We start from the raw sequence: 24,283 nt of genomic DNA on the forward strand, positions 1-24,283 counted from the left end.
TTTTCCTCAGGCCCTTGAGTGATTTCTCTCAATTTGTCATAGTTAACCTTCGTGCTGTGCTCTGCATGCCAGCTATGACACATTCAATCATTTGGTCTTGTCGTCTCCTATCTGTTTGTCCCGTCTGGTAATCCCAGTTGGGATCCGTGTGAGGGACCGCCTGTACCCCAACTGGCATTTTGTTGTTTCTGAGGTGAACCTGATCTGCATGAATCCGTGCTGCTATCTAGATTCGGTCCTGTTCATCAGGGATAAGGGTAGAAGACATAATAACATGGAGATCATGCCAAGGGAGGTCATATGCCTGAGTGAGATATTGGAATTCTTTGGTATAGGCCAGAGGTCGGGAACCTATGGCTTGCGAGCCAGATGTGGCTCTTTTGATGGCTGCATCTGGCTCACAGACAAATCTTTAATAAAAAATAATAATAACTTTAAAAATATAAAACATTCTCATGTATTACAATTCATTTTCTACCGCTCATGTTCATGGTTGCGGGTGGCTGGAGCCAATCACAGCTGTCCTCCGGGACAACACCAAATTTTTATTGGATAATGCGTAAGGTCCACGGGTTGTTGTATGGCTCTCACGGAATTACATTTTAAAATATGTGGCATTCATGGCTCTCTCAGCCAGAAAGTTTCCACTCTGGCCACCTCGCGGAGAGGGCAGAGAAGGTTGTCTCCCTCTGTGGCTCAGAGCGAGATCTGATGTGAGCACTGACAGGGGTGGAGAGAGAGGGACTGGTATCTGCAGGTCAATGAGAAACAGGATCCAGCAAAGGGAGAAGAGGACCCTGATAGGATGAAGGGGGTCCTGCAGGAGGGGGAGAGAGTTACTCAAGGGGGTCGGCGAAGGAGGAAAGATCGGGAGTGGAGGGTTTAGCTGAGGTTTCTATGTCTAAAAGGACCTGTGCCGTAGAGCAGGGAGCATAGAGATTAGGACAGGAGCGCATATACCAGAAGCCCTGAATGTAAGGGATCTCCAACCATTTCCCAGTTCTCTGACAATAGTTTCATAAATCGATGAGGGTATTAAAGTCGAAAGTCCCTTCAGGAGGCCACCTGGTCTGGTTATCCAGTTGGTATCATGGCCAGGCCACAGTGGAGAAAAAGATCAGTTTCTTCTTCTTTAGGGAGGGATCTATGTTTGAGAGATTCCGGATAAGGCACCTCAGGGGTGTTTGAGAGATTCTGGATAAGGCACCTCAGGGGTGTTTTTGAGCCAGGTTTACATTCCTGTGCTCCCATGGCCACCCTCAGCCTCGGGGTGATCAGAGATGAGAATTGGTGTTCTGCAACTCAATCTCTGGCCACCGGACAGTCAGGCAGAGTGGGAGTCTCCACGGGCACACATGCACTCAGAAAGGGTAGAAGGTCCCTGACGCAGCTGCAATTACGGGCAGGGAACCTCGGAGTCAGAAAGAACTGAGGGGAGGCCAGAGGCAGGGGACTTACCGCACCATGTGCCGAAGTGGGTGGGAGGTCAGAGGTCCTGGTCTTCCTCGGAAGGGAAGGGGAGAGGAGCGGCCCTTGAGGACTCAAGCTCCACCTGGGTTTCAGCACCAAAGGTAAGGTATTTTCCACCTAGGAAGAAAGAAGGACATAGACACCAAGTGTGGACAAGCCAAAGCTTTATTTATTTATTTATTTTGTATTTTTTCTGAAGCTGGAAACAGGGAGAGACAGTCGGACAGACTCCCGCATGCGCCCGACCGGGATCCACCTGGCACGCCCACCAGGGGCAACGCTCTGCACACCAGGGGGCGTCGCTCTGCCGTGACCAGAGCCACTCTAGCGCCTGGGGCAGAGGCCAAGAAGCCATCCCCAGCGCCCGGGCCATCTTTGCTCCAATGGAGCCTTGGCTGCGGGAGGGGAAAAGAGAGACAGAGAGGAAGGAGGGGGGAGGTGGAGAAGCAAATGGGCGCTTCTCCTGTGTGCCCTGGCCGGGAATCGAACCTGGGTCCCCCGCACGCCAGGCCAACGCTCTACCGCTGAGCCAACCGGCCAGGGCCAAGCCAAAGCTTTATTTAGAGCACTCCCAAGCGAGGTTCACTGGTCTGCAAGACAGGGGCCAGGGAAGTCGCGCAGCTTCCCCTGCCGGGGGCGGGGCGGGGCGGTAATTTATAGTGTTGGTAGGGTGGTGGTGGATGGCGAAATTTCATTGGCTGACAGACAGTTGTTCTTTTTCAAAATGCTCTGGGCCGTTTCTTTTGGTGGGCATGGGTGTGGCTGTTTCTTTTGATGGTCATGGATGTGTGTGGTTCCTCATGTGACCTTCTCCCATTGCCAACCAACCTCACGGTAGCATCTTATACATGGGGGACTATGGTAGGTTTCATTACCACTAGTTTGCAGTGAGTAAGAAAAGGGAGAGAAAAGCCTTGCTCCTCCCTCATTTTCCCTTCCTCTTCTTTTTTTTTTCTTTCCTATTGTTGCCATCACATTCCTGATGTCATTCCTGCCATTGTGAGCCAGCAGGCAGGCCCTCCCAGCCTGGGGACAGCCTATAAGTCAGCGGCTGTGGAGGAGGGGGGGAAGCAGTGGTCACATCAATACCTTGGAGTTGGGCTCGATCTGCGTGGAGCCCCAAGGATGTCCCCCAGCCCATTCTCCCCAAGAACCAATGAACAAAATTAGGGGCCTCCCTCCTGAGGTCAGGGAACCAGGCCCTGGAGTGGAACTTGGGGTGGAAGATGGCCTTCTTGGTCAACTGATTCATTCTCCAGAATTCAACCTATTCTCCCACTCGGCAGTGTTTGAAAGCAACTTTAACCAGGTACCTTTGTGCAGCTCAGAGCTAGCTCACTTTTCCCTTCCAAAGCATTTTCCCAGGGTTTGGTCCAAATGCTATGGCCTTTTAAAGCCCTGGGGAGGAAAAAGAAGCTATTCCAGCCAGAAGCCAGGTCTCAAGTTCACCTGTTTGTGCCTATAGCAATATGGGGCTTTCCTCACTCTCCTCCCCTTCTGGAATTTCTTCACACAGTCTCCCTTCCAGGACTTAGAAACCTGTGCTGGCTTCCTCTATCTGAGGATGGAGGAATAGAATTTTAATGCCATTCATCTTTTTCATACTACTATGTCCTTTTTTAAAAAAAAATTTTTTTAACTCATTAATTTTTGTTGGAATTCGTGGGAGTTCAAAAGACCAGAGTAACAGGCTTTATTAAAGGGAAGAAAGAAACCCTGCCGGGCACTTCGCCTGGAGAGAAGAGCACCGAAACAGACTCTGAGGCAAAAATTTATTAAGGTGGGGAGAGCTTTGAGCAAGTGTGCGTTGAGTCTGCAATTCTGGTATGCTCCCTTCTGCAGTCCTACGATTTCAGCTTCCTGGAACACTTCTCCTTGAGCAGTCGACTAGCTTCCTAGAACTGTCCTGCTTCAGGGGTGATAGTAAGTAAGCAAGGGTGAGGTCAGATAGACAAGCGGAACAGCAAAAGGGCAGTTGGAAGTTCTGGTGAATTCATGTATCTATCATTTCTCAACTCTGGTATGATAAAAGAAAAAAGAGGTGGCCCTGGCCGGTTGGCTCAGTGGTAGAGCGTCGGCCTGGCGTGCGGGGGACCCGGGTTCGATTCCCGGCCAGGGCACACAGGAGAAGCGCCCATTTGCTTCTCCACCCCCCCCCCTCCTTCCTCTCTGTCTCTCTCTTCCCCTCCTGCAGCCAAGGCTCCATTGGAGCAAAGATGGCCCCGGTCCTGGGGATGGCTCCTTGGCCTCTGCCCCAGGCGCTAGAGTGGCTCTGGTCACGGCAGAGCGAGGCCCCGGAGGGGCAGAGCATCGCCCCCTGGTGGGCGTGCCGGGTGGATCCCAGTTGGGCGCATGCGGGAGTCTGTCTGACTGTCTCTCCCCGTTTCCAGCTTCGGAAAAATACGAAAAAAAAAAAAAAAAAAAAAAAAGAAAAAAGAGGTGAGGAGAAGAAAAGGGTATGGGGTTCAGGAAGGAGGTTTGTCTCAGATCAGCCATCTTCTGGAGCTACTTCCTGCTGTTGTCCCTATTGGGGGCCTTCTTCGTGAACCTCTCCCTGGGGCAGTTGGAGTAGGGGTGTTTTTATAGAGTTCCAGATTTTTTGTTTTGCGAGGGTAGGTTTTAGGGTTGGTGTGTAGGGTTAGATAGATTTTTCCAGTTTTCTGATTGGCGAAGGTCTGCATGTGGTTCTGTAGGAAACTAGTGAACAAATGTAAGAGGTAGGGTTCAAAAGTTAGATAAGTAAATAGGAGAGTGTGTGGACTAATGAAAGGCAATAGTCAAGACACCCAGTTTATGTGAAACCACTGATTCCATGTTTAGGAATTCTTTGGGCTTCAGAGAGAGAGAGTTGGAATAAGACAGGAAGTGGCCAGTCCCCCTGCCCCTAGACCTACTTCTGCAGAGATTCCTAAAGCAACAGAAGAGGGATTACCTGTACAGCTCATTTGGTCCTTAGATTGACAGGTAGTGTACTAGGAACTGGAAGAGGCTTATGGGGTGGGATTAAGTTGATATTTGGGGTGAGATAGACTAGGGAAAATTTTTCTGTCTAGTTAGTTGGGAGACACATATAGGTGTTGGTCCCACATGAGTAGAAAGCACCTGATTAGGTGAGGTAGGTTGAGAGGTGAATAGAGAATAAAAGGACAAGAAGTCAGTTTTGTTTCTCTGTTTCTGAGCTCCAGATGGTCAGGGTGGAGGAAAGAGTCGCCCTTAGCAGCATTGGAAGTTGTCAGGATCACGGTGTGTCGATCTGTCCACGTGAAAGTCAGTCCTTGGGTGATGTACTGCTGGAAGCGCCTCTTGGACAGTCTTTGAACAGTTTGCTGAGTAACTTGTAAATCCTTAGGGAATTTACCCTTACTTACTTGTAAGTACTTAGGGAAAGGGTGGTTACATTTCTACACTTTGTAGTTAGAGTTTAAGTCCTAGTGACCACTGCTTCTAGCTGGAATTAGCAGCAGGTCCCAGCCTACAATAGGTATGGGGCATTGAGACAAGAGGAATAAAGGAGATATTATACATTAAATAAAGCAACAAAATCAGACTGTCAATACCCACAGTAGAGATCTTCGAGAGATAAATAAAACTCAAATATTTAGGCAAGGCATAGTAGATGGCCCTTGTGTTTACAAGAAATGAGATGAGCTTATCTGCTACTTGGAAGAAATACCTTAGGCTAGTGAAGTATGTCCCTGGGCCTTCCAGTGGCAATTCCCAGCATGCTGGGCAAGGTCAGGTCACAGGTAGCTGGAGCAGGGCTAGAAGAGACTGAACCTTCCCTCATGGAGCAAAGGGGCAGCTTACCTTCTTGTGTCCCTTTTTTCACAGCAATGATGTGTTCCTTGATGGGGCCGGGAAGCCTGGCAGGCTTCAGTTCAATGATTTTTCTCTTACTCTGGAGTAGGGCCCTGATGGAATTCTATGAAGCCCTTTAGGGTGCTGGAGCCTTTAAGAGCGTATGCCAAAAGCTGGTATTTCCTTACTTCTTTTGGGCATTATTTGCCTTTTCTGTTACTTCCTTGGTCATTATAGACCTTAAAAGCCATGCTCAGAAGATCTCACTGAGGGGCTTGACTAAGAGAGCAAAATTGGGAATCCAGTGTTTATAGAAGCCTATTAGACTGAGGAAAGAAAAGATTTGATCTGCAGTGGTAGGTGGTTGGAGACTGTGGAGGGTCCGAGTTCGATCTAGGGTGAGATTTCAGGTGGTGGGGGTTAAGGCAATGCCTAGATAGGCTACAGACTAGGAGTGAAGTTGAGCCTTACCAGAGAAGACGTGATATCCCTTCACAGCAAGGAAGTTAGGAAGGGTGGCCGTGTGTCTCCTTGAGGCAGGCAGGGAGGGGCTGCAGAGGAGTAAGTCATCTACATATTGTAAGAGAGTACTAGTTTTTTGTTTTTTTATTTAATAAATAAATTTTTATTAATTTTAATAGGGTTACATCAATAAATCAGGGTACATATATTCAAAGAAAACATGTCCAAGTTATCTTGTCATTCAATTCTGTTGCATACCAATCACCCAAAGTCAGATTGTCCTCCGTCACCCTCTATCTAGTTTTCTTTGTGCCCTTCCCCCTCCCCCTCCCCCTCTCCCTCCTTCCCTCCCATCTCCCCCTGTAATCACCACACTCTTGTCCATGTCTCTTAGTCTCATTTTTATGTCCCACCAATGTATGGAATCCTGCAGTTCTTGTTTTTTTCTGATTTACTTATTTCACTCCGTATAATGTTATCAAGATCCCACCATTTTGTTGTAAGTGATCCGATGTCATCATTTCTTATGGCTGAATAGTAAACCATGGTGTATATGTGCCACATCTTCTTTATCCAGTCTTCTACTTTTTTTTTTACAGTGATTAAAGCCTTTAAGCAAACTCTTGGCCAATACAGCAAGAATCCATAAAAGAGTAGTGTCCTTAACATGACAACAACTCCAGTGCCATGTGGACTTTTCCTGGATGTGGACTTTTCCTGGATTCCTGCTCCTTGTGACAGCTCCTAACAGACTGAACTGGGGTTGGGTTGCATTTTTCAGGGATTTGACATGGTGTTGGGGCCAACTAAGAGAGAACTAGTTTTGAGATTGCATGCTGATAAATCCTGAGCTAGTGCCTGCCCAAACAGGTGTGGGCTGTTTTTGATTCCCTGGGGTAAGACAGTCCATGTAAGTTGCTGGGCTGCATTAGTGTCCGGGTCAGTCCACGTGAATGCAAACAGAAAGTAAGAGTCAGGGTGTAGAGGAATGGTAAAGAAGGCATTTTTGAGGTTTAGGATTGTGAAGTGAGTGGTTGTGTTTGAGGATTGATTGTGTTTGAGGGAATGTGTGACAGTAACTTGTAGAGATTAAGGCTACAGATGGAGGGGAACTACTGCCTCATTAATTAGGTGTAAGTCTGGTATGAGGTGATAAGCTTCTGAAGGTTTTTGTTTGTTTGTTTTACAGGAACAGAGAGAGGTATAGATAGGGACAGACAGACAGGAACGGAGAGAGATGAGAAGCATCAATCATCAGTTTTTCATTGCAGTGCCTTAGTTATTCATTGATTGCTTTCTCAATGAACAACTATGTGCCTTGACTGCGGGCCTTCAGCAGACCAAGTAACCCCTTGCTCAAGCCAGTGACCTTGGGTCCAAGCTGGTGAGCTTCTTTTTTTTTTTTTTTTGCTCAAGCCAGATGAGCTCACACTCAAGCTGGCGACCTTGGGGTCTCGAACCTGGGTCCTTCCGCATCCCAGTCTGACACTCTATCCACTGCACCACCACCTGGTCAGGCGCCCCTGAAGTTTTTTGAACAGAAAGGATGAAGGTATTGCAGGGAGAGTCCGTGGAGATGAGTAAGCCTGGTTTAAGAGGCAGGTAATTATTGGTTTAAGGCCTTAGAAACAGACACAGTTAACGAAGAGAGGAAGCAGAAGGACAGACAGTGTGAACAGCTTTGATGGAAAGAAGGAAGGTCAGAATTTACAGCAGGAGGAGGAGGATTGGTGGTGGTGCCACGTGGTCAGAGGAGTCAAAAAGATTTAGAGCTCTGAGAAGAGGGGAGAGGACGAGGGGTAGTGGAAGGCCGGTGGGGTGGGGGGATGGGTCAAAGAAGAAAAAGAGACAGAGCCACCTGTCTGTAACTAGTGAAGAGAAGAGAGGGGGCTTTCTGGAGGGAAGAGAGATTTGCAGAGGGACCAGAGAGGGGTCCCAAGAAAGGGGTACCATCAGGGGTCAGGCAGGAAGGGAGAGTTGGGAGTCTGCGGAGAAGGAGAGATTAGGAGTGGAGGTTTTAGGTGAGGTTTCTTTGGCCAAAAACGGCCTGCATGTAGAACAAGCAGCACAGAAATTAAGGACAGGAGCAAAGGGAGAAGAAAGCCTGCATGTAAGGAATTTCTGGTGCCCTTCCCGTCCGGTGGCAGAAATTGTCAAGATCTCTTAGGATATTGTAATAATAATAGAAAGCAGCTTGGCTAGGCGCCCAGACTTTCAAGGAAGTCTGTAAAAGCTAGCCACTTGAAGTAGAAACCTCCCAAACTGTGAACCTCAGAGAGTAGGGTGAGTCCCAAAGGAGTAGAGGAGTAGTCTCTGAGGCTTGAGATTGGGAGGAGCCCATGTTCTGAGGGGAGTCTGGCTGGATGGTTTGGACTGAGAGGAGCCCACAGTAGAGGAGACTGGTGAGAGAAAGGGGTGTCCCCGCCTTCAGTCACAGTTCCAAGAGGAGAAAATCTCCATAGAGAGAGAGTCTCAGACAGGAGGTTGTCTCCCCAAGGCTGAGATCCTGGGACGTAGGAGAGTGGCCTGGCTATGTGCGCCTAGACTTTCGTAGAAGTCCATAAAGGAGTAGAGGCAGACCACTCGTAGATATGGGGTCTGAAGTCAAAACCATCTGACCAGGAAGGGGTGTTTTTAGAGAGAAATTTGGAGGCCAACTGGGGAAGGGAGAGAGAGAAACTCCTTACCTTTCTGGTCCAGCAGGGTTCAGGACAGGGTTAGACTGCCAGCCAATCAACCTACAATTACACATCCAAACAGAATCAGGGAGTAAGCCCGGGATGAGCTGCCGCTGCCTATTGCTTCCCTGGTTGTAAGTTTGGATGGCAAAGAGGGATCATCCAGGCAACCAGTACCCCATTCCGGGTTTCGGCACCAAATGTTGGAATCCATGGGAATCTGAAAAGACCAGAATAACAGGCTTTATTGAAAGGAAGAAAGAAACCCTGCCGGGCACTTCTCCCAGGGAGAAGAGCACCGAAACAGACTCTGAGGCAAAAATTTATTAAGGTGGGGAGAGCTTTGAGCAAGTGTGCGTTGAGTCAGCAATTCTGGTATGCTCCCTTCTGCAGTCCGACGATTTCGGCTTCCTGGAACGCTTCTCCTTGGGGCGGTCGACCAGCTTCCTAGAACTGTCCTGCTTCAGGGGCGATAGTAAGTAAGCAAGGGTGGGGTCAGATAGACAAGCGGAACAGCGAAAGGGCAGTTGGAAGTTCTGGTGAATTCATGTATCTATCAATTTTAATGGGAGAGAGAAGGACAATAACATCAATCTGTCACTGTATGAGCCCTGACCAGGGATGGATCGAAGTGGCAACCTCTGCGCTTTGGGACGATGCTATAACCAACGGAACTATCTGACCAGGGCTAGTGCATCCTTTTAAAGTTAGATGATGCAGAGGACACGAAGAAGAGCAATACAGCGTTACTATTGCCAACGAGTTTGTCTGTTTGGGGAGAGCCACAAAAAAGGGTAGTGCAGTCCATGGCCCAGTCCAGAGTGCCAAGTACATGTAGAATCACAGGTGCTCCAAGCTTGTCACCAAGTTGAAGTGCTGCTTTCTAGCACCTGTATCTTTCTTCTCTTGTCTTTTGCTTCTCTGACCCAAGTTACCTGGGACTGATTTCTAGGTCACTAAGCTCGGGAACTGGATGAATGTCTGTGAAGGGCCAACCACCGTGATCCTTGGGATAACCTCCTCAGTGGCCTCCTTGCCACTCCCCAACATACTCCTGATGGCCAATGTCACCTGGCCCCAAGGTCAATTTTCCACCTGCAGCACGCCTGACTGTGCTCCAATCATCACCCTCAGAAGGTAAAGAAAGGCCTTAGGGAGGGGCCAGAGGGGTGGAATGACAGACTGCATTGTTTCCCAGTTGGGCTTCAGATGAAAAGGAAGGACAGTGTTCCTTAGTGTACAAACTATGTAGAACCTCATTCATTCATTTGACAAGCATTTACTTAGTATTTATATATACCCCATATTGTGCTTGGTGCTGTGGGTAGAGTTACCAGTCTGTTTCAGCCTAGTTTTTGAGGATCTTGGCTTTCTTCTTTATTTTGTTGGTATAGACTTGGGGGAGTGTTTAAAAAAGAGCAAAGTATACGAAAATCAAATGGCATTAATGAGGTGTTGAGATTGAAAAAATAAAAAATATTGGATGTGCAGGAGACATCCACACTTCTTACTCAGCAGAGTTAATCAGGATACAGGGCAAAGGGGAAAGGAAATGGAGTCAGAAAACCTTAGTCCCAGTTCCTACTTAAGACCTATACATGCAGTTTGGACGGAATCCCCTTTTTGCACTCCTTCTTAGTTATGTCCTCTGAAAGGAAAGGGGCTTCCTCACTACCAAGGCCTCTCCTATAATCAATACTACTCTTATTTCTAACCATGTCTCTCACCTCAAGCTTGCCCCCAAGCAGGACCACTGGCAGTCGGAACCAGTGGACAAATCACTTAGCTTCTCTGAACCTCAGTTTCACAATCTGTAAAGTGGAATTAATAATATTTGTAAGGTATTTTTCCCCGCCAAGGAAGAAAGAAGGGTGTAGCCACGAAGTGTGGAATAATAAAAGCTTTATTTAGTACTGCGCTTCCCAGACGATATTCCCTGGTCTGGGGGACAAAGACCAGAGAAGTCGCATGGGGTGATCCGCGTGGGGGATATTTAAAGGGTCTGTAGGGTGGTCGAGCTAATATGACGTGGTGAAATCTCACTGGCTGGCAGATGGTTACTCTTTTCCCTAAGACTCCTGGGAAGTTTCTTTTGGCACGCATGGGTGTGGGTTGTTCTAGCCAAGTTCCCGGGTCTGGTTTCTCACGTGACCTTCCCCCATTGCTGACCACCTTACATTCTGACCTTTTGTGTTAAATAGGGGCACTGCTATTTGTCTGGCTACTTCCTGCTGGTTAGGGGCATCGTGTGTGGGGGGGTGGCTTTGAGGGGAGTTGGGAGGAACATCTGTTTGACCATGACTCGAGAAACTTCGTGGATGTGGTCCTGTAAGGATTTAAAAAAAAAAGAGGAGCAATAGGAGGATTTTTCACCAATAGGGTCCAGCCTTTTGGTGAGTCGGAGATGGGTAGGGCCCAGTGGTTCCGACTGCCAGTGGTCCTGCTTGGGGGCAAGCTTGAGGTGAGAGACATGGTTAGAAATAAGAGTAGTATTGATTATAGGAGAGGCCTTGGTAGTGAGGAAGCCCCTTTCCTTTCAGAGGACATAACTAAGAAGGAGTGCAAAAAGGGGATTCCGTCCAAACTGCATGTCAGGGGTGGCATGTGAAGGGGAAAAGCAGGGGTCCCATCCATTCCCATAACTGAGACCTGTGAGGGAACTAGAGGTCCAGAGTGTGATGGCAAAACAGAGAAGGTAGCCCCCGTGTCCACAAGAAATGAGATGGATTTACCCATTCCTGTAGCATTACCCTGGGGTTTGGTGAGGGTGATGTGGGTCTCCAAGTCCGGATCAGGTCAGTCGTCCATGAGGTCTAAGAGTTCGAGGGGTGGGCCCACCTGACTGGCTTGGTCTCCCATTTGGGTGGCTTGTCCTCCACATAGAGGTGCTGAGGAAAAGCCTGTTGCCTAAAAGGGGCAATTGTTCTGCCAGTGACCGAGCTGCTTGCAGTCAAGGAAGGGCTCAGTGGGCAGCTGCGGGCAGGGGCCCTGCCGGGACCAGTGACCCTGCTTGCCATATTTAAAGCAAGCTCCTGGTGGGGTTCCTCTTTGCGGCCCAGACTTGGGTTGGGCACCTCCTGTGCCCTGTTGCTCTGCCGGCTTCAGGGCTGCCATAAGAGCCTGGGTTTGGAGCGTTACCCTCTGCTGCATGTGGGCCTGGTGAACAGCCTCGACATTTTTCTACTAGTTGCACCCATTAAATACTTTAAATGCCATGTTCACAGGTCTTGGATAGGGGCTTGGGGGTTGAGAATAAGAGGAAGGGGGCTCCTGGGGAGCCCAGCACCCAGATCCAGCAGGAAATGCTGGAGCCAGAGGCAGGACAAAGCCAGGCCTTCCTGCAAGAAGACCAGGGTTGGGCCGTGGGGTCAGGAGAACTGCAAACTGGCATAAGGGCCAATGGCTGGCGGAGGGTGACCTGACGGAGGAGGGGCTTAAGAACACAGTGGAGAAGGGAGGGACCCCTGGCCAGCAGGGGAGGAGAAAGAGAGAGTGGTATTTGCAGGTGAATGAGAAACAGGATTCTGAGAAGGGAGGGCAGGGGGCTCCTGGAGGAAAGAGACCTGAGCAGAAGAGGTCCACAGAGGGACCAGAGAGGGGTCCTGAGAGAGAGGCACCCCTAGGGGTCAGGCAGGAGGGGGAGAGAGTTGGTAGTCAGCGAAGGAGGAAAGATTAGTAGTGGAGGGTTTAGGTGAGATTTCTCTGGCCAAAAAGGGCCTGCGTGGTAGAACAGGTAGCACAGAGATTAGGATGGGAGTGCAAATACTAGAAACCCTGAATATAAGGGATCTCCAACCAGTTCCCAGTTCTTTTGGCAATAGTTAAATTGGTGAGGATGTTAAAATCGAAAGTCCCTTCACGAGGCTACCTGGTCCCATTATCCAGTGGGTTCTGTGGCCTGGCCACAGCAGAGAACAGTTTCTTCTTCTTCTTTTTTTTTTTTTTTTACAGAGGCAGAGATAGAGACAGACAGACAGGAATGGAGAGAGATGAGAAGCATCAATCATCAGTTTCTCGTTGCGCATTGCGACTTCTTAATTGTTCATTGATTGCTTCCTCACATGTGCCTTGACCACGGGCCTTCAGCAGACCGAGTAACCCCCTGCTGGAGCCAGCGACCTTGGGTCTAAGCTGGTGAGCTCTTTGCTCAAGCCAGATGAGCCCGCGCTCAAGCTGGCGACCTCGGGGTCTCGAACCTGGGTCCTTCCGCATCCCAGTCCAATGCTCTATCCACTGCGCCACCAACTGGTCAGGCCAGTTTCTTCTTCTTTAGGGAGGGAGAGATTTTGGATAAGGCACTCCAGGAGTGTTTTTGGATTAGGTTTAGATTCCTGTGCCTCTATGGCCACCCTCAGTCCTCGAAGTGATCAGAGATGAGAATTGGTGTCCCGCAACTCAAGCTCTGGCCACTGGATGGTTAGGTAAAGTGGATGTGACCAGGACGTCTCCACAGGCACACATGCACTCCGAAAGGAAAGGAGGTCCTTGATACAGCTGCAGTTTTGGATAGGGAGTCTCCGCAGAAAGAACTGAGGGGAGTCCGGAGGCAGGGGACTTACCGCACCATGTGCTGAAGTGGGTGGAAAGTTGGAGATCCTGGTTCTTTCTCAGAGGGGAAGGGGAGAGGAGTGGTCCCTTGCGGACTTCAACTCCTCCTGGGTTTCGGCACCAAATATAAGATATTTTTCCCTGGCGAGGAAGAAGGAAGGGCGTAGCCATGAAGTATGGAATACTTTATTTAGTACAGCACTTCCCAGATGATATTCTCTGGTTCTGGGAACAGAGACCAGAGAAGTCGCATGGGGTGATTTGCATAGGGGATATTTAAAGGGTCTGTAGGGTGGTCGAGCTAATATGACGTGGTGAAATCTCACTGGCTGGCAGATGGTCGCTCTTTTCCCAAGGACTCTTGGGAAGTTTCTTTTGGTGTGCATGGGTGTGGGCGGTTCCAGCCAAGTTCCCAGGTCTGGTTTCTCACGTGACCTTCCCCCCTTGCCCACCACCTTACAATATTTATCTTTCTTTCATCAAAGGGTTGTTGTGAGAATTAAAAGAGATATTATATACCAGTTACCAGCTTTTGTTATTGATGTGGGCAGATTCTTGATAACTAATATCAAAGAAGAGTCAGACTTTGTAATAATTCAACTCTCAGACCACACGCCCTTTCTCCTCTGTGAATCCCCAAGCGTAAGTGAAAGCCCAGTGTGACTGAGCCGAGTTCTAGGGGGGCACAAGCACGGTTAATTCAGATCCTGGCCTCCTTCTCTATGAGCTTCTTCCTGATTGTGTCCAGGCTTCTCCCCCTGAAGTTTGTGGAGCTAAAAATCTGTGACCGGCTCCAACGCATCCTGCGGATGAGGACAGTGACTGAAAAAATCTACTACCTGAGGCTCCATGAAAAACACCCAGAGGCTGTGTTTCAATTCTGGATCCGCTTGGTGAGAATTCTTAAGAACGGTCTGTCCATCACCACCAAAGACCCGAGAATCCAGTTCACCCACTGCCTTGTGCCCAAGATGTCCAGTAGCACCATGGAAACAACAGTAAGTGGGGGCCCTTCTGCCACAGTCTCTAGGGAGGGGGAAATGGGGATTAGAGACACAGCACCTCCCCTTGTGAGGACTGATGAATATTAAAGTCTACTGTCCCGGAGGGCATGAGAAGACTTTGTTTTCAAGGGTCAATGATATGCACACACCAATCAAAGCAAATTCTTTTTTTTTTTTTTAATTTTTTTTTGTCAGATTGATATTACTATATTATCAATTTTTTTATTTTTTTATTGATTTTTAGAGTGAGAGGAGTGAGAGAGAGAGAGAGAGAAGGGGGGGAGCAGGAAGCATCAACTCCCACATGTGCCTTGACCAGGCAAGCCCAAGGTTTCGAACCAGCAACCTCAGCATTCCAGGTTGATGCTTTATCCCACTGCGCCACCACAGGTCAGGCAAAGCAAATTCTTTTATTGGAGTTTGTACTGCCTGTCACTGTTGCAGCCAATAAGTAGAGACAGGACTTGAATCTTTTGGGGTACTTTATTCAGATGGTCAGCAACCTCAGGAGATAGGGGGTTATATTCCCAAATTATGTCAACCCCCATCCCTAGCCAACCTCTTTCTAAAGGGAAGAAAAGGGTTTAGAATTTCAAGGGAGAGTTAAGCAGATCATAGTCAAAGTTAATTGGATCATCTGTCCTTGGAGTACAAAGGGTTTGCTTGCAGTCCCCTGGGGCACAAAGACCACTTGCAGGTCACCTGGGGCACAAAAATGTATTACTTGTAGATCTTGTTAAGTAGTCCTGTTCAGGTATTTTAGTCCATGGAACAAAGCTTTAACCATTAAACCCACTGACCATAACCAAAGACACCATTATTCAAGCTAAAATTTTAACTCTTGAGTTTCTCCTATCAGAGATATAAGGTACTTAAAAGAGTTTTGTTTTTTGCTCCCCCCCCCCAGTATCATAAAGGAATAATATTCACTGAAGAAAATCAGAACATTACAGAAAAATCACCCTCCATTTTGCTTCAGCCCCAACTTGGAACACTTTGGCTTATTTCTCTCTAGTGTTTCATTTTAAATTAATTTTTAAAAAAGATTTTAATTATTCATTTTAGAGAGAAAGAGAGAGAGAGGGAGAAAAAGTGAGAGAGAGAGAGAAGGGGGGAGCAGGAAGCATCAACTCCCGTATGTGCCTTGACAAGACAAGCCCAGGGTTTCAAACCAGCAACCTCAGCGTTCCAGGTGGATGCTTTATCCACTGCGAGTCAGACCTCAAATTAATTTTCAATTTATGTATTTGAGAACATCGAATATATATATACATTTTTGAATAGTGCTTTTTTCAATTTAGATTACATCATAAACATTTTTCCATTAAAATTTTTTATTTTTCACCTTGGCCAGATAGGTCAGTTGGTTAGAGCATTGTCCCTGTGCACAAAGGTTGCGGGTTCCATTCCCCATCAGGGCACATACAGGAACAGATTGATGTTCCTGTCTCTCTCCCTTCCTCTCTCTCTAAGAGAAAGGAAGCACATACAAGAATCAACTAATGCCCTGGCCGGTTGGCTCAGCGGTAGAGCGTCGGCCTGGCATGCAGGAGTCCCGGGTTCGATTCCTGGCCAGGGCACACAGGAGAAGCGCCCATCTGCTTCTCCACCCCTCCCCCTCTCCTTCCTCTCTGTCTCTCTCTTCCCCTCCCGCAGCCAAGGCTCCATTGGAGCAAAGATGGCCCGGGCACTGAGGATGGCTTCATGGCCTCTGCCTCAGGTGCTAGAATGGCTCTGGTTGCAGCAGAGCGACGCCCTAGATGGGCAGAGCATCGCCCCCTGGTGGGCGTGCCGGGTGGATCCCAATCGGGCGCATGCGGGAGTCTGTCTGACTGCCTCCCCGTTTCCAGCTTTGGAAAAATGAAAAAAAAAAAAAAAAAAGAATCAACTAATGATGCATGGATAAAGTGGAACAACAAATTGATGTTTCTCCCTCTCTCCTTTTCAATCAAATCAATAAAAATAAATAAGTAAAAACTTAATTCCTTCAAGGTCCTGGCCAGAGGGGGCCATAGAACTACCAGGAAGCAGACCTGGTTCTTTGACTATCGTTTCTCTCTGCAGCTTGAAAGCAGTCCTCAGCCATCCCCCCAGCCCAGCAAAAACTCCCTGCTGTTGGAAGCAGAGAAGACCAGTGGCAGTTTCTCATGTTTCTCCCAAAGGTCCCAGCCCACGGCAGACAGGTGGGTCCTCTGTGCACTGTGCATGCAGGGAGTTCCAGCGCTCCTCCCCACAGCATAGAGCCGGGGTGGGGTCTGTGACACTGGCTGCCAGCCTATCTCAGTGTGTCTTTTTTTCTTCCAGTTATTGCCATGACCTTCCTCTCGGTGTTATTGTAAGCCTGTCCTTGGAAACAGGGTGGGGCAGGGAGAGAAAACAGGGTCTGTGGCTAAGTGATTTGAATAGGCTAGGCAAACCTCAGTGTTTTTGTATGGATAGTGCCCAGTAGAAGGAATGAGGGTAAGCTAACGAAGCAAGTGCATGGAGTACATAGTGACTATCTCCAGCCTCACCTGTGGTGGCGCAGTGGATAAAGCATCGACCTGGAACACTGAGGTCGCCTGTTCAAAACCCTGGGCTTGCCTGGTCAAGGCACATATGGGAGTTGATGCTTCCTGCTCCTCCCCTCTTTCTCTCTCTCTCTCTCTCACTCTGTCTCTCCTCTCTAAAATGAATAAATTAAGAGAAATTAAAAAAAAAAAAGAGTGACTATCTCCATCCCCAACCCACAAGCGTTCCTTAAATAAGACAATGTTCTCTCTGCCTCATCTATCTCTTCTCTAAATTGGAGAGACAGTAAGACCATAACCACTGTTGGTTCCAAAGTTTTACTAATTTATTTTAATTTTTTAAAAGATTTTATTTATTCATTTTAGAGAGGAGAGAGAGAGAGAGAGAGAGAGAGAGAGAGAGAGAGAGAGAAGGGGGGAGGAGCAGGAAGCGTCAACTCCCATATGTGCCTTGACCGGGCAAGCCTGGGGTTTCAAACCACGACCTCATCATTCCAGGTTGATGCTTTATCCACTGTGCCACCATAGGTCAGGCCAAGTTTTACTGATTTACTAAGTAATTGCTGTAGATTCTTTCTGTAATAAGTGATTGAAACCCAAAGCAAGGCTGTGCAGTCAATATGTTGAACAAGTTCAACGTGTGGGCATCATCTGCATGTGAATTTATGTTTGTCTTCCTTTATAATTTTTTTCAGTGGGAGAAGTTTTCCTCTTGACCCCAAGTGAAGGCTGGTTCTCTGGGCAGGCTCCATAGCATATGGACTCCCTCTTAGACTATGAAAGGTCCTTTGGTCCCTTGAAATAGCAAAAGCAGCATCGGTTCTGAAATTTAAAAGCCCAGTGCCTAAAAATTATCCAAACTCTGAACTGATCATATCTCCCTTCCCTCAGCCTAGTTTCACGTTTAGATGGCCCCTTGTAGTGGGGCCTGGCTTGTCACTCCTCCTCTCCTGTTTCCTAACTTTAAAGCTGACTTTTTCTCTTAGGCACTTTCTTGGATTCTTGGCTTCCCCGACTGCAACTCTGGTGATGTTATAACATCTTTCGTTCATCTGGCCACCACCCCTCTTAGATCCCGGCTCTGCAGAGGTCTATGTCACCCAGGCACTAGTTGTCAAAGTCCCCTCATCCCTTAAGAGACTCCTCTTGGGTAAGGTTTACAATGGCTCCAGGCTGGTGCCCTCTCTCTTTCTCTCTCTCTCTCTCTCTCTCTCTCTCATGCTGTCTGTCTGCATCCAGTCCTCATGTGATATCCTCCCAGACTTTGGCTGGCCATTGGAGAGGAGGACCATGCCCCTAGGACACAGAAGCGACTTCACTTCACCACCAAAGAAACCTATTCTCCCATCTCTCCTGCCTTCCATGTTTCATGGGCAGGAATTGCACCCCTGCCTACCAGGTCTCCCAGTTCCCAGGGACCAGAGCTGAAGTTCTCTGGATGGTCCCAGGAAGCCCTTCTCTTTCAGCTCGAGGGGAAAGAGGCAGCAGCTCATACAAAGTACTCCACACAGCCTCTCTCTCATTGCTCTCAGCCTCACTCGGTACGGTGGTGGTCATGCCCACTCAGTTTTCCCAGGCCATCATCTTTCCTTTATATGTACTTTTCAGACTTTGTTTCTTTTTTCTTTCTAATTTCAAGATAACATTTTCTTGGCCCTGGCCAGTTGGCTCAGTGGTAGAGCATCGACCTGGTGTGCAGGAGTCCTGGGTTCGATTCCCAGCCAGGGCACACAGGAGAAGCGCCCATCTGCTTCTCCACCCCTCCTCCTCTCCTTCTTCTCTGTCTCTCTCTTCCCTTCCAGCAGCCGAGGCTCCATCAGAGCAAAGTTGGCTCGGGTGCTGAGGATAGCTCCATGGCCTCTGTCTCAGGTGCTAGAATGGCTCTGGTCTCAACAGAGCATCGCCCCCTGGTGGGCATGCCGGGTGGATCCCAGTCGGGCGCATGAGGGAGTCTGTCTGACTGCCTCCCTGTTTCCAACTTCAGAAAAATACAAAAAAATAAATAAATAAAATAAAATAAAAAAGATAACATTTTCTTGACTTGTAATGTAAAATTTTCTTCTTTGGGCACTCTGATTATTGTATGTTGGATCCTTTTTGTCTAATATATGTCATTTTCTCTTTTTTATTCTTTAAGCCCTCCTTTTTTTTTATCCCTCTATTTTTTTCTTTCTTTCTTTCTTTTTTTTTTTTTTTTTGACAGAGAGAGGAACAGACAGCAGATAGACAGGAAGGGAGATAGATGAATGAGAAGCATCAATTCTTTGTTGCATTGTTGCGTCTTCTTAGTTGTTCATTGATTGCTTTCTCATATGTGCCTTGACATGGGGGGGTGGCTACAGCAGACCGAGTGACCCCTTGCTCAAGCCAGCAACCTTGGGCTCAAGCACCACCACCTGGTCAGGCTCTATTTCTCTTGAGGCAAAACATACTTTGCTTGTTTGCTCAAGTGTTCTTTCTGGTTTAGGTTTTGTTTTGGAAGTAATTGTTTTTGGGGTTTTTTAAGGTCTGATTGTTTTCTCAGTTTTATCATCGCATTTATAAATATTTTAATTCTGACTTACGTTGTTCCTCCCTGTATCCTATCCTTTTCTTAATTTATTTGAGCTTCTTCCAAAATGTTCGGTTGCAGTTTGAATTTGTTTTCCAGTGCATCATCTTGTTTTTATTTTTTGCAGTACATCTTTTTTAGTATGCTTTCATTTTAAGGATTTTTTATACTTCATATATTTCCTTTTTCGAAGGTTTGATTGATTGATTTTAGACAGAGGAGAGAGAGAGAGAGAAGGACTAGCACGAGGGAGGAGTGGGAAGCATCAACTTGTAATGGTTGCTTCTCTTATGTGCCTTGACCAGGCAAGCCCGGGGTTTTGAACCCATTACCTCAGCTCATATCTTTCCTTATATGATTTTGTGTGAGGTTTGATTATGATCCTTTTCTGATGCAATTTATTTTTACATGAAATGCTTTTTCTGAACCTTTGGAAATGACAGGCGGGTCAGGGTAGCTTTCTGGTTTGGGCTCTCGTGCTCCCTCTTGTGTTGTTTTTGTGACGTGTGAATGACCTTCTGGGACTGTGTTCCTCTCTCTTATCTTTAGCTGACCTTGCTCTTTCCTGTGCCTCTTTTGTTCCCAGACTACGCAATTTGGAGTCCATTTCCAGTGGTTTTCCCCACTGTGAGGCTGTGTCCTGCAAGGGAGAGTATTCTAATGGTTTTGAGTGTTCATAAGGCACATTCTGCTCCAGTCCCTTCAGAATTTACCGGGGAAGGACAAACCCTTCGCCCTTCCTTCCAGTTTCCTTCTTCTTGAGTTGTCCTGCTGCACTTCCCACTGAGAACTGGTGGGAGGTTTAGGAGTGCTCCTGTTCTCAGGTACCTCAGATGCTCCATTGCCTCTCTCCGCTTCCTCTCACACAGACAAGGATACCATGTGCATCTTGGAGCTGTCTGTACCTGTCATTTTTATCGTGAGCTTATCTCAAACAGGTTTTTATCTCTGGGATTCACATTGGCCTGAATTGGGGGTGGAGGGGTGGCCCCAAAGAACCATTGTAAGTTTGCTTCTGTTAGTTAACTCAGAGATATTACTGACTTAGAAGAAATTTTTTTATATTAGTTTCTCAGCTTGGAAATTCTTGGACCATGTGTCAGACCTCGAACCAGCATGACTACAGGCCCCAAGATAAGAATTTTCAGAAGAGGTTTCCCTTTTGACTCAGAATCCAGGTTGAGAGAGATAAGTTTGTGGCACTGAGTGGATTTGTTTCTGGTGTACCCTTTGGCCTAGAACAGGGGTCCCCAAACTACAGCCCGCAGGCCTCATGCGGCCCCCTAGGCCATTTATCCGGCCCCCACCACACTTCCGGAAGGGGCACCTCTTTCATTGGTGGTCAGTGAGAGGAGCATAGTTCCCATTGAAATACTGGTCAGTTTGTTGATTTAAATTTACTTGTTCTTTATTTTAAATATTGTATTTGTTCCCGTTTTGTTTTTTTACTTTAAAATAAGATATGTGCAGTGTGCATAGGGATTTGTTCATAGTTTTTTTTATAGTCCGGCCCTCCAACGGTCTGAGGTACAGTGAACTGGCCCCCTGTGTAAAAAGTTTGGGGACCCCTGGCCTAGAAGGTGCTTTGCAAGTCCTGGATTTCTGCAAATATCTCAGTAAACTCCCCACCGGGCTAGGGCCCAAGATTTTATCTCCTGTGTCACTAACCCCCGGTTACCAAGACTGGTAAGTCCAGGCATGGCCAACATGCAGCCCGCGGACCGGATCCGGCCTGCGTAATGAGTTTATGCGGTCCGCGATTAAATTTTTAATATTCTCCACTACTTTAAAATCTCAGCTACTCAGAAGTAGAAGCATCTTTGATTATTGAAAATCGAGATATTTAAGAAGATAGTCATATGCGGGGAAGAATTCCGTGTGTGACTAATCTAGGGTTAACTTCCAATCGAATGGATTTGCGATACTTCTTTATTTTTTAAAAAAATTCCATTATAAAGATTTACAACTTTTGTACTCGTCTGTACTCGATATGAACTGTTTGACGTTTAGTGGTGATGTGAAACCCACATTCTTTTAGGCGGAGTTTGCCAGTGCTCACCCAAGGTCAAACAATTCATTATTTTTGTGGTCAAGCATGCTGAATCAAGTGGCATTGTAGCATGGACAATAGCTGCAGTTGATAACTGAAAACGTGTCCAAGCTGTTTGCAAAACGAAATAATTGTTTTATTTGTGATATTAAGCTCATTCTATTAATTAAATATTGTTTCAAATGATTGTGATACAGTTTGGATATTTATACGGTATGTAATTATATTTTTATTAAAATATATTTTTAGTTAAATAATATTGTATATTAAATTTTTTACTCACATTTATTCATAAACAAATTACATAATAAAAATTTTTTTACTTAAACGAATCGTTTTTGTATTTAACATTTTTTAATTTTAGTATTTCATCCAGCCTGTGAAAAAACCTTTCTTTCTAATCTGGCACAGGGGCAAAAACTGTTGGCCACGCCTGAGCAAGTCCCTCAGGTAGTCCCAGCTTCAGTGAACATTTCACTGGTCATTAATTTTTGGACTATAGGATTTTTTTTTTATTTTTTGTGAGTTCAACAATGCATTTAAGCCTGACCAGGTGGTGGCACAGTGGATAGAGCGTCGAACTGGAACGCGGAGGACCCAAGTTTGAGACCCTGAGGTCACCAGCTTGAGTGCAGGCTCATCTGGTTTGAGCAAAAGCTCACCAGCTTGAGCCCAAGGTCACTGACTTGAGCAAGGGGTCACTTGGTCTGCTGTTGCCTCCCCCCCGTCCCGTCAAGGCACATATGAGAAATCAATCAATAAACAAATAAGGAACCGAAACGAAGAATTGATGTTTCTCATCTCTCTCCCTTCCTGTCTGTCTGTCCCTATCTGTCCCTCTCTCTGACTCTCTTTGTCTCTGCCACAAAAAAAACAGACAAACAAACAAACAATGCATTTAAAAATAGGTTAACTATATATTTTAATCTAAATTTCCAGGTGTTTTGTGGCAAAGAGTTTTTCGTTGTTGTTTTTTATTTAACCACATTGACGGTCTCTAGCTAAATAATTTTTATTTTATTTTTTTAATTTTTAAATTATTTCACTTAAAAAAGCAACAACACTCTGGTCCTGGATGACAGCTTGGTTGGTTTGAGCATCGTCCCCATGCAGAGAGGTTGCTGGTTTGATCCCTGGTCAGGGCACACTCAGAAACAGATTGATGTTTCTGTCTCTTTCTCTTTTCTTTCCTCTCTAAGGTCAATAAATAATTTTTTTTAAATAAAATATATTTTAAAAAACAAACAAACTGCCTTGGCCAGGTTGTTCAGTTGGTTACAGTGTCATCCTGGTATACCAAGGTTGCAGGTTCGATCCCTGCTCAGGACACATACAAGTTAAGTTGTTATTATTTTGGAGAACTGTCTGCAGGTTTACTTTGTACTCCTGCTGAACCAAGGCAGGTTATAGTGGGCATCAGGCAGGTCCCAGGGGGTTCAGAGTCTGCCTTTGAATCATAAAACATTAGGTTCTCAGCACATAAAAGCAGCACTTAAGGTTTGGGGGTGTTGTCCGTCCTACTTCAGCAGAGCAGGCCTTAGCTCCAACCTCCTGCTTGTCCTTCACGCAAGTCGTTCTTCGCTACATCATACCATAAATATGTATTGTCGCTGCCAGGCATTTCCACATTCACGCCTGTGTTCAGGGAATTCATGCTGGAAAAGACAGTTTCAAAGCAGTTTTTAAGTTTTAAAATTTTTATTTTTTATTTATTTAATTCTTTTTTTTTATTTTATTTGTTTTTAGAGAGGAGAGAGAGAGGGAGAGAAAGAGACAGAGAAAGAGAAGGGGGGAGGAACTGGAAGCATCAACTCCCATATGTGCCTTGACCAGGCAAGCCCAGGGTTTCAAACCGGCGACCTCAGCATTTCCAGGTCGACACTTTATCCACTGCGCCACCACAGGTCAGGCTATTTATTTATTTTTTACAGAGACAAAGAGAGAGTCAGAGAGAGGGACAGACAGGGACAGACAGACAGGAATGGAGAGATGAGAAGCATCAATCATTAGTTTTTCATTGTGCATTGCAACTCCTTAGTTGTTCATTGATTGCTTTCTTATATGTGCCTTGACCGCGGGCCTTCAGCAGACCGAGTGACCCCTTGCATGAGCCAGCGACCTTGGGTTCAAGCTGGTGAGCTTTCGCTCAAACCAGATGAGCTCGCGCTCAAGCTGGCGACCTCAGGGTCTTAAACCTGGGTCCTTGGCATCCCAGTCTGACGCTCTATCCACTGCGCCACCACCTGGTCAGGCAAGTTTAAAAATTTTAAGTTAAATTTTTAACAATGTGTTCTTTTTCTTCTGTTGTTTTCAATGACGCCCAAATTCCTGGGTTCCAACAGAAACAGACATACTGCCACTGAAATCAAAGATTCCAACTGGTACAAGACATCCTTGTTAGTAGCATCTCCAGCCAATCTGAGTACACCCATGAGAGCCGCCTTGAGCCACAGCCTCTGGGAACAAGATAATCCAGATGAGTCCTTCCTTCAGGCTCCTTTAGCCAGTTCCCTAGGAGAGAACTTCTTGGGACCCTAACACCTAGCCAAACAAGGTGATCTTCCTGGCTTTAATCAGTGCACTGGTTACAACCTCCTATAATGCCCTTTTCCGCGGTGGACCAAATGACCATGGGAGAAGATGGTATTTAAACAATGTGTCTCTGTACTCCCACCAATAAACTTCCAATGAGTCCCTCATTGTTGTAGGTTGTGCTATGGTGGGGGTGGGGGTGGGGGTTCTAGGGGAAGGACTGATTAGGAGTAGGAGCTCACTCCTTGGGAAATAAGTGGGAAAAAGTTTCTCCCAAAGCAGCCAAGCAAAGGCAAGAAAGCCAGTCCAGAGAAAAGGAGCTGGTGAGAAATCCAACTTCCTCTGGCAAATAGGCAAACAGGCAGGGCTGCTGAGAAGGATGGATGCCAACTGGGAAATAAATACCTTTGTGTTGCTGCATTACCTCAAGCAAGAAGGTGAGCTCCTACTGCCCCACTGCAAAGCAGGAAGGCTTACCCGGGGCCATGCAAACTTTGGCTGCTAATGAAGCCATGGCTCTTCTTACCCAGAACCTAATGAAAGCAAATGGGAAGACACAGTATCTGCCTCTCAGGGTCAGGGCAGGGGCCTTGGCCAACCTCTGGACAAGTGGGAACACTTACCTGGAAAGCACTACCGCAACAGTGAGTAAGCATTTATCAAGTGTCTGCTAGGTATCA

The 24,283-nt window shown here is 46.8% G+C and overlaps 1 protein-coding gene across 1 annotated transcript; it reads left to right on the forward strand.

Moving 5' to 3' along the window:
- Positions 1-2,626: 2,626 nt before the first annotated feature.
- On the forward strand, positions 2,627-23,609 carry GARIN1A (golgi associated RAB2 interactor 1A). Its single transcript, XM_066254532.1, has 5 exons — positions 2,627-2,779; positions 9,361-9,545; positions 13,705-13,954; positions 16,025-16,143; positions 23,414-23,609. The coding sequence occupies exons 1-5, from the start codon at positions 2,627-2,629 to the stop codon at positions 23,607-23,609; spliced, it is 903 nt and encodes a 300-aa protein (XP_066110629.1).
- The last annotated feature ends 674 nt before the right edge of the window (positions 23,610-24,283 follow it).

Source organism: Saccopteryx bilineata, chromosome 2 (genome assembly GCF_036850765.1).
Source record: "Saccopteryx bilineata isolate mSacBil1 chromosome 2, mSacBil1_pri_phased_curated, whole genome shotgun sequence".
Taxonomy (NCBI): Eukaryota; Metazoa; Chordata; class Mammalia; order Chiroptera; family Emballonuridae; genus Saccopteryx; species Saccopteryx bilineata.

Bases quoted from the DNA above. Each gene is read 5' to 3' on its own strand.
- GARIN1A (XM_066254532.1), top strand. From the start codon at position 2,627: ATGAACAAAATTAGGGGCCTCCCTCCTGAGGTCAGGGAACCAGGCCCT. The intron at 2,780-9,360 runs GTACCTTTGTGC...ACTGATTTCTAG, and splicing joins TTGAAAGCAACTTTAACCAG to GTCACTAAGCTCGGGAACTG. The intron at 9,546-13,704 runs GTAAAGAAAGGC...GATTGTGTCCAG, and splicing joins CCAATCATCACCCTCAGAAG to GCTTCTCCCCCTGAAGTTTG.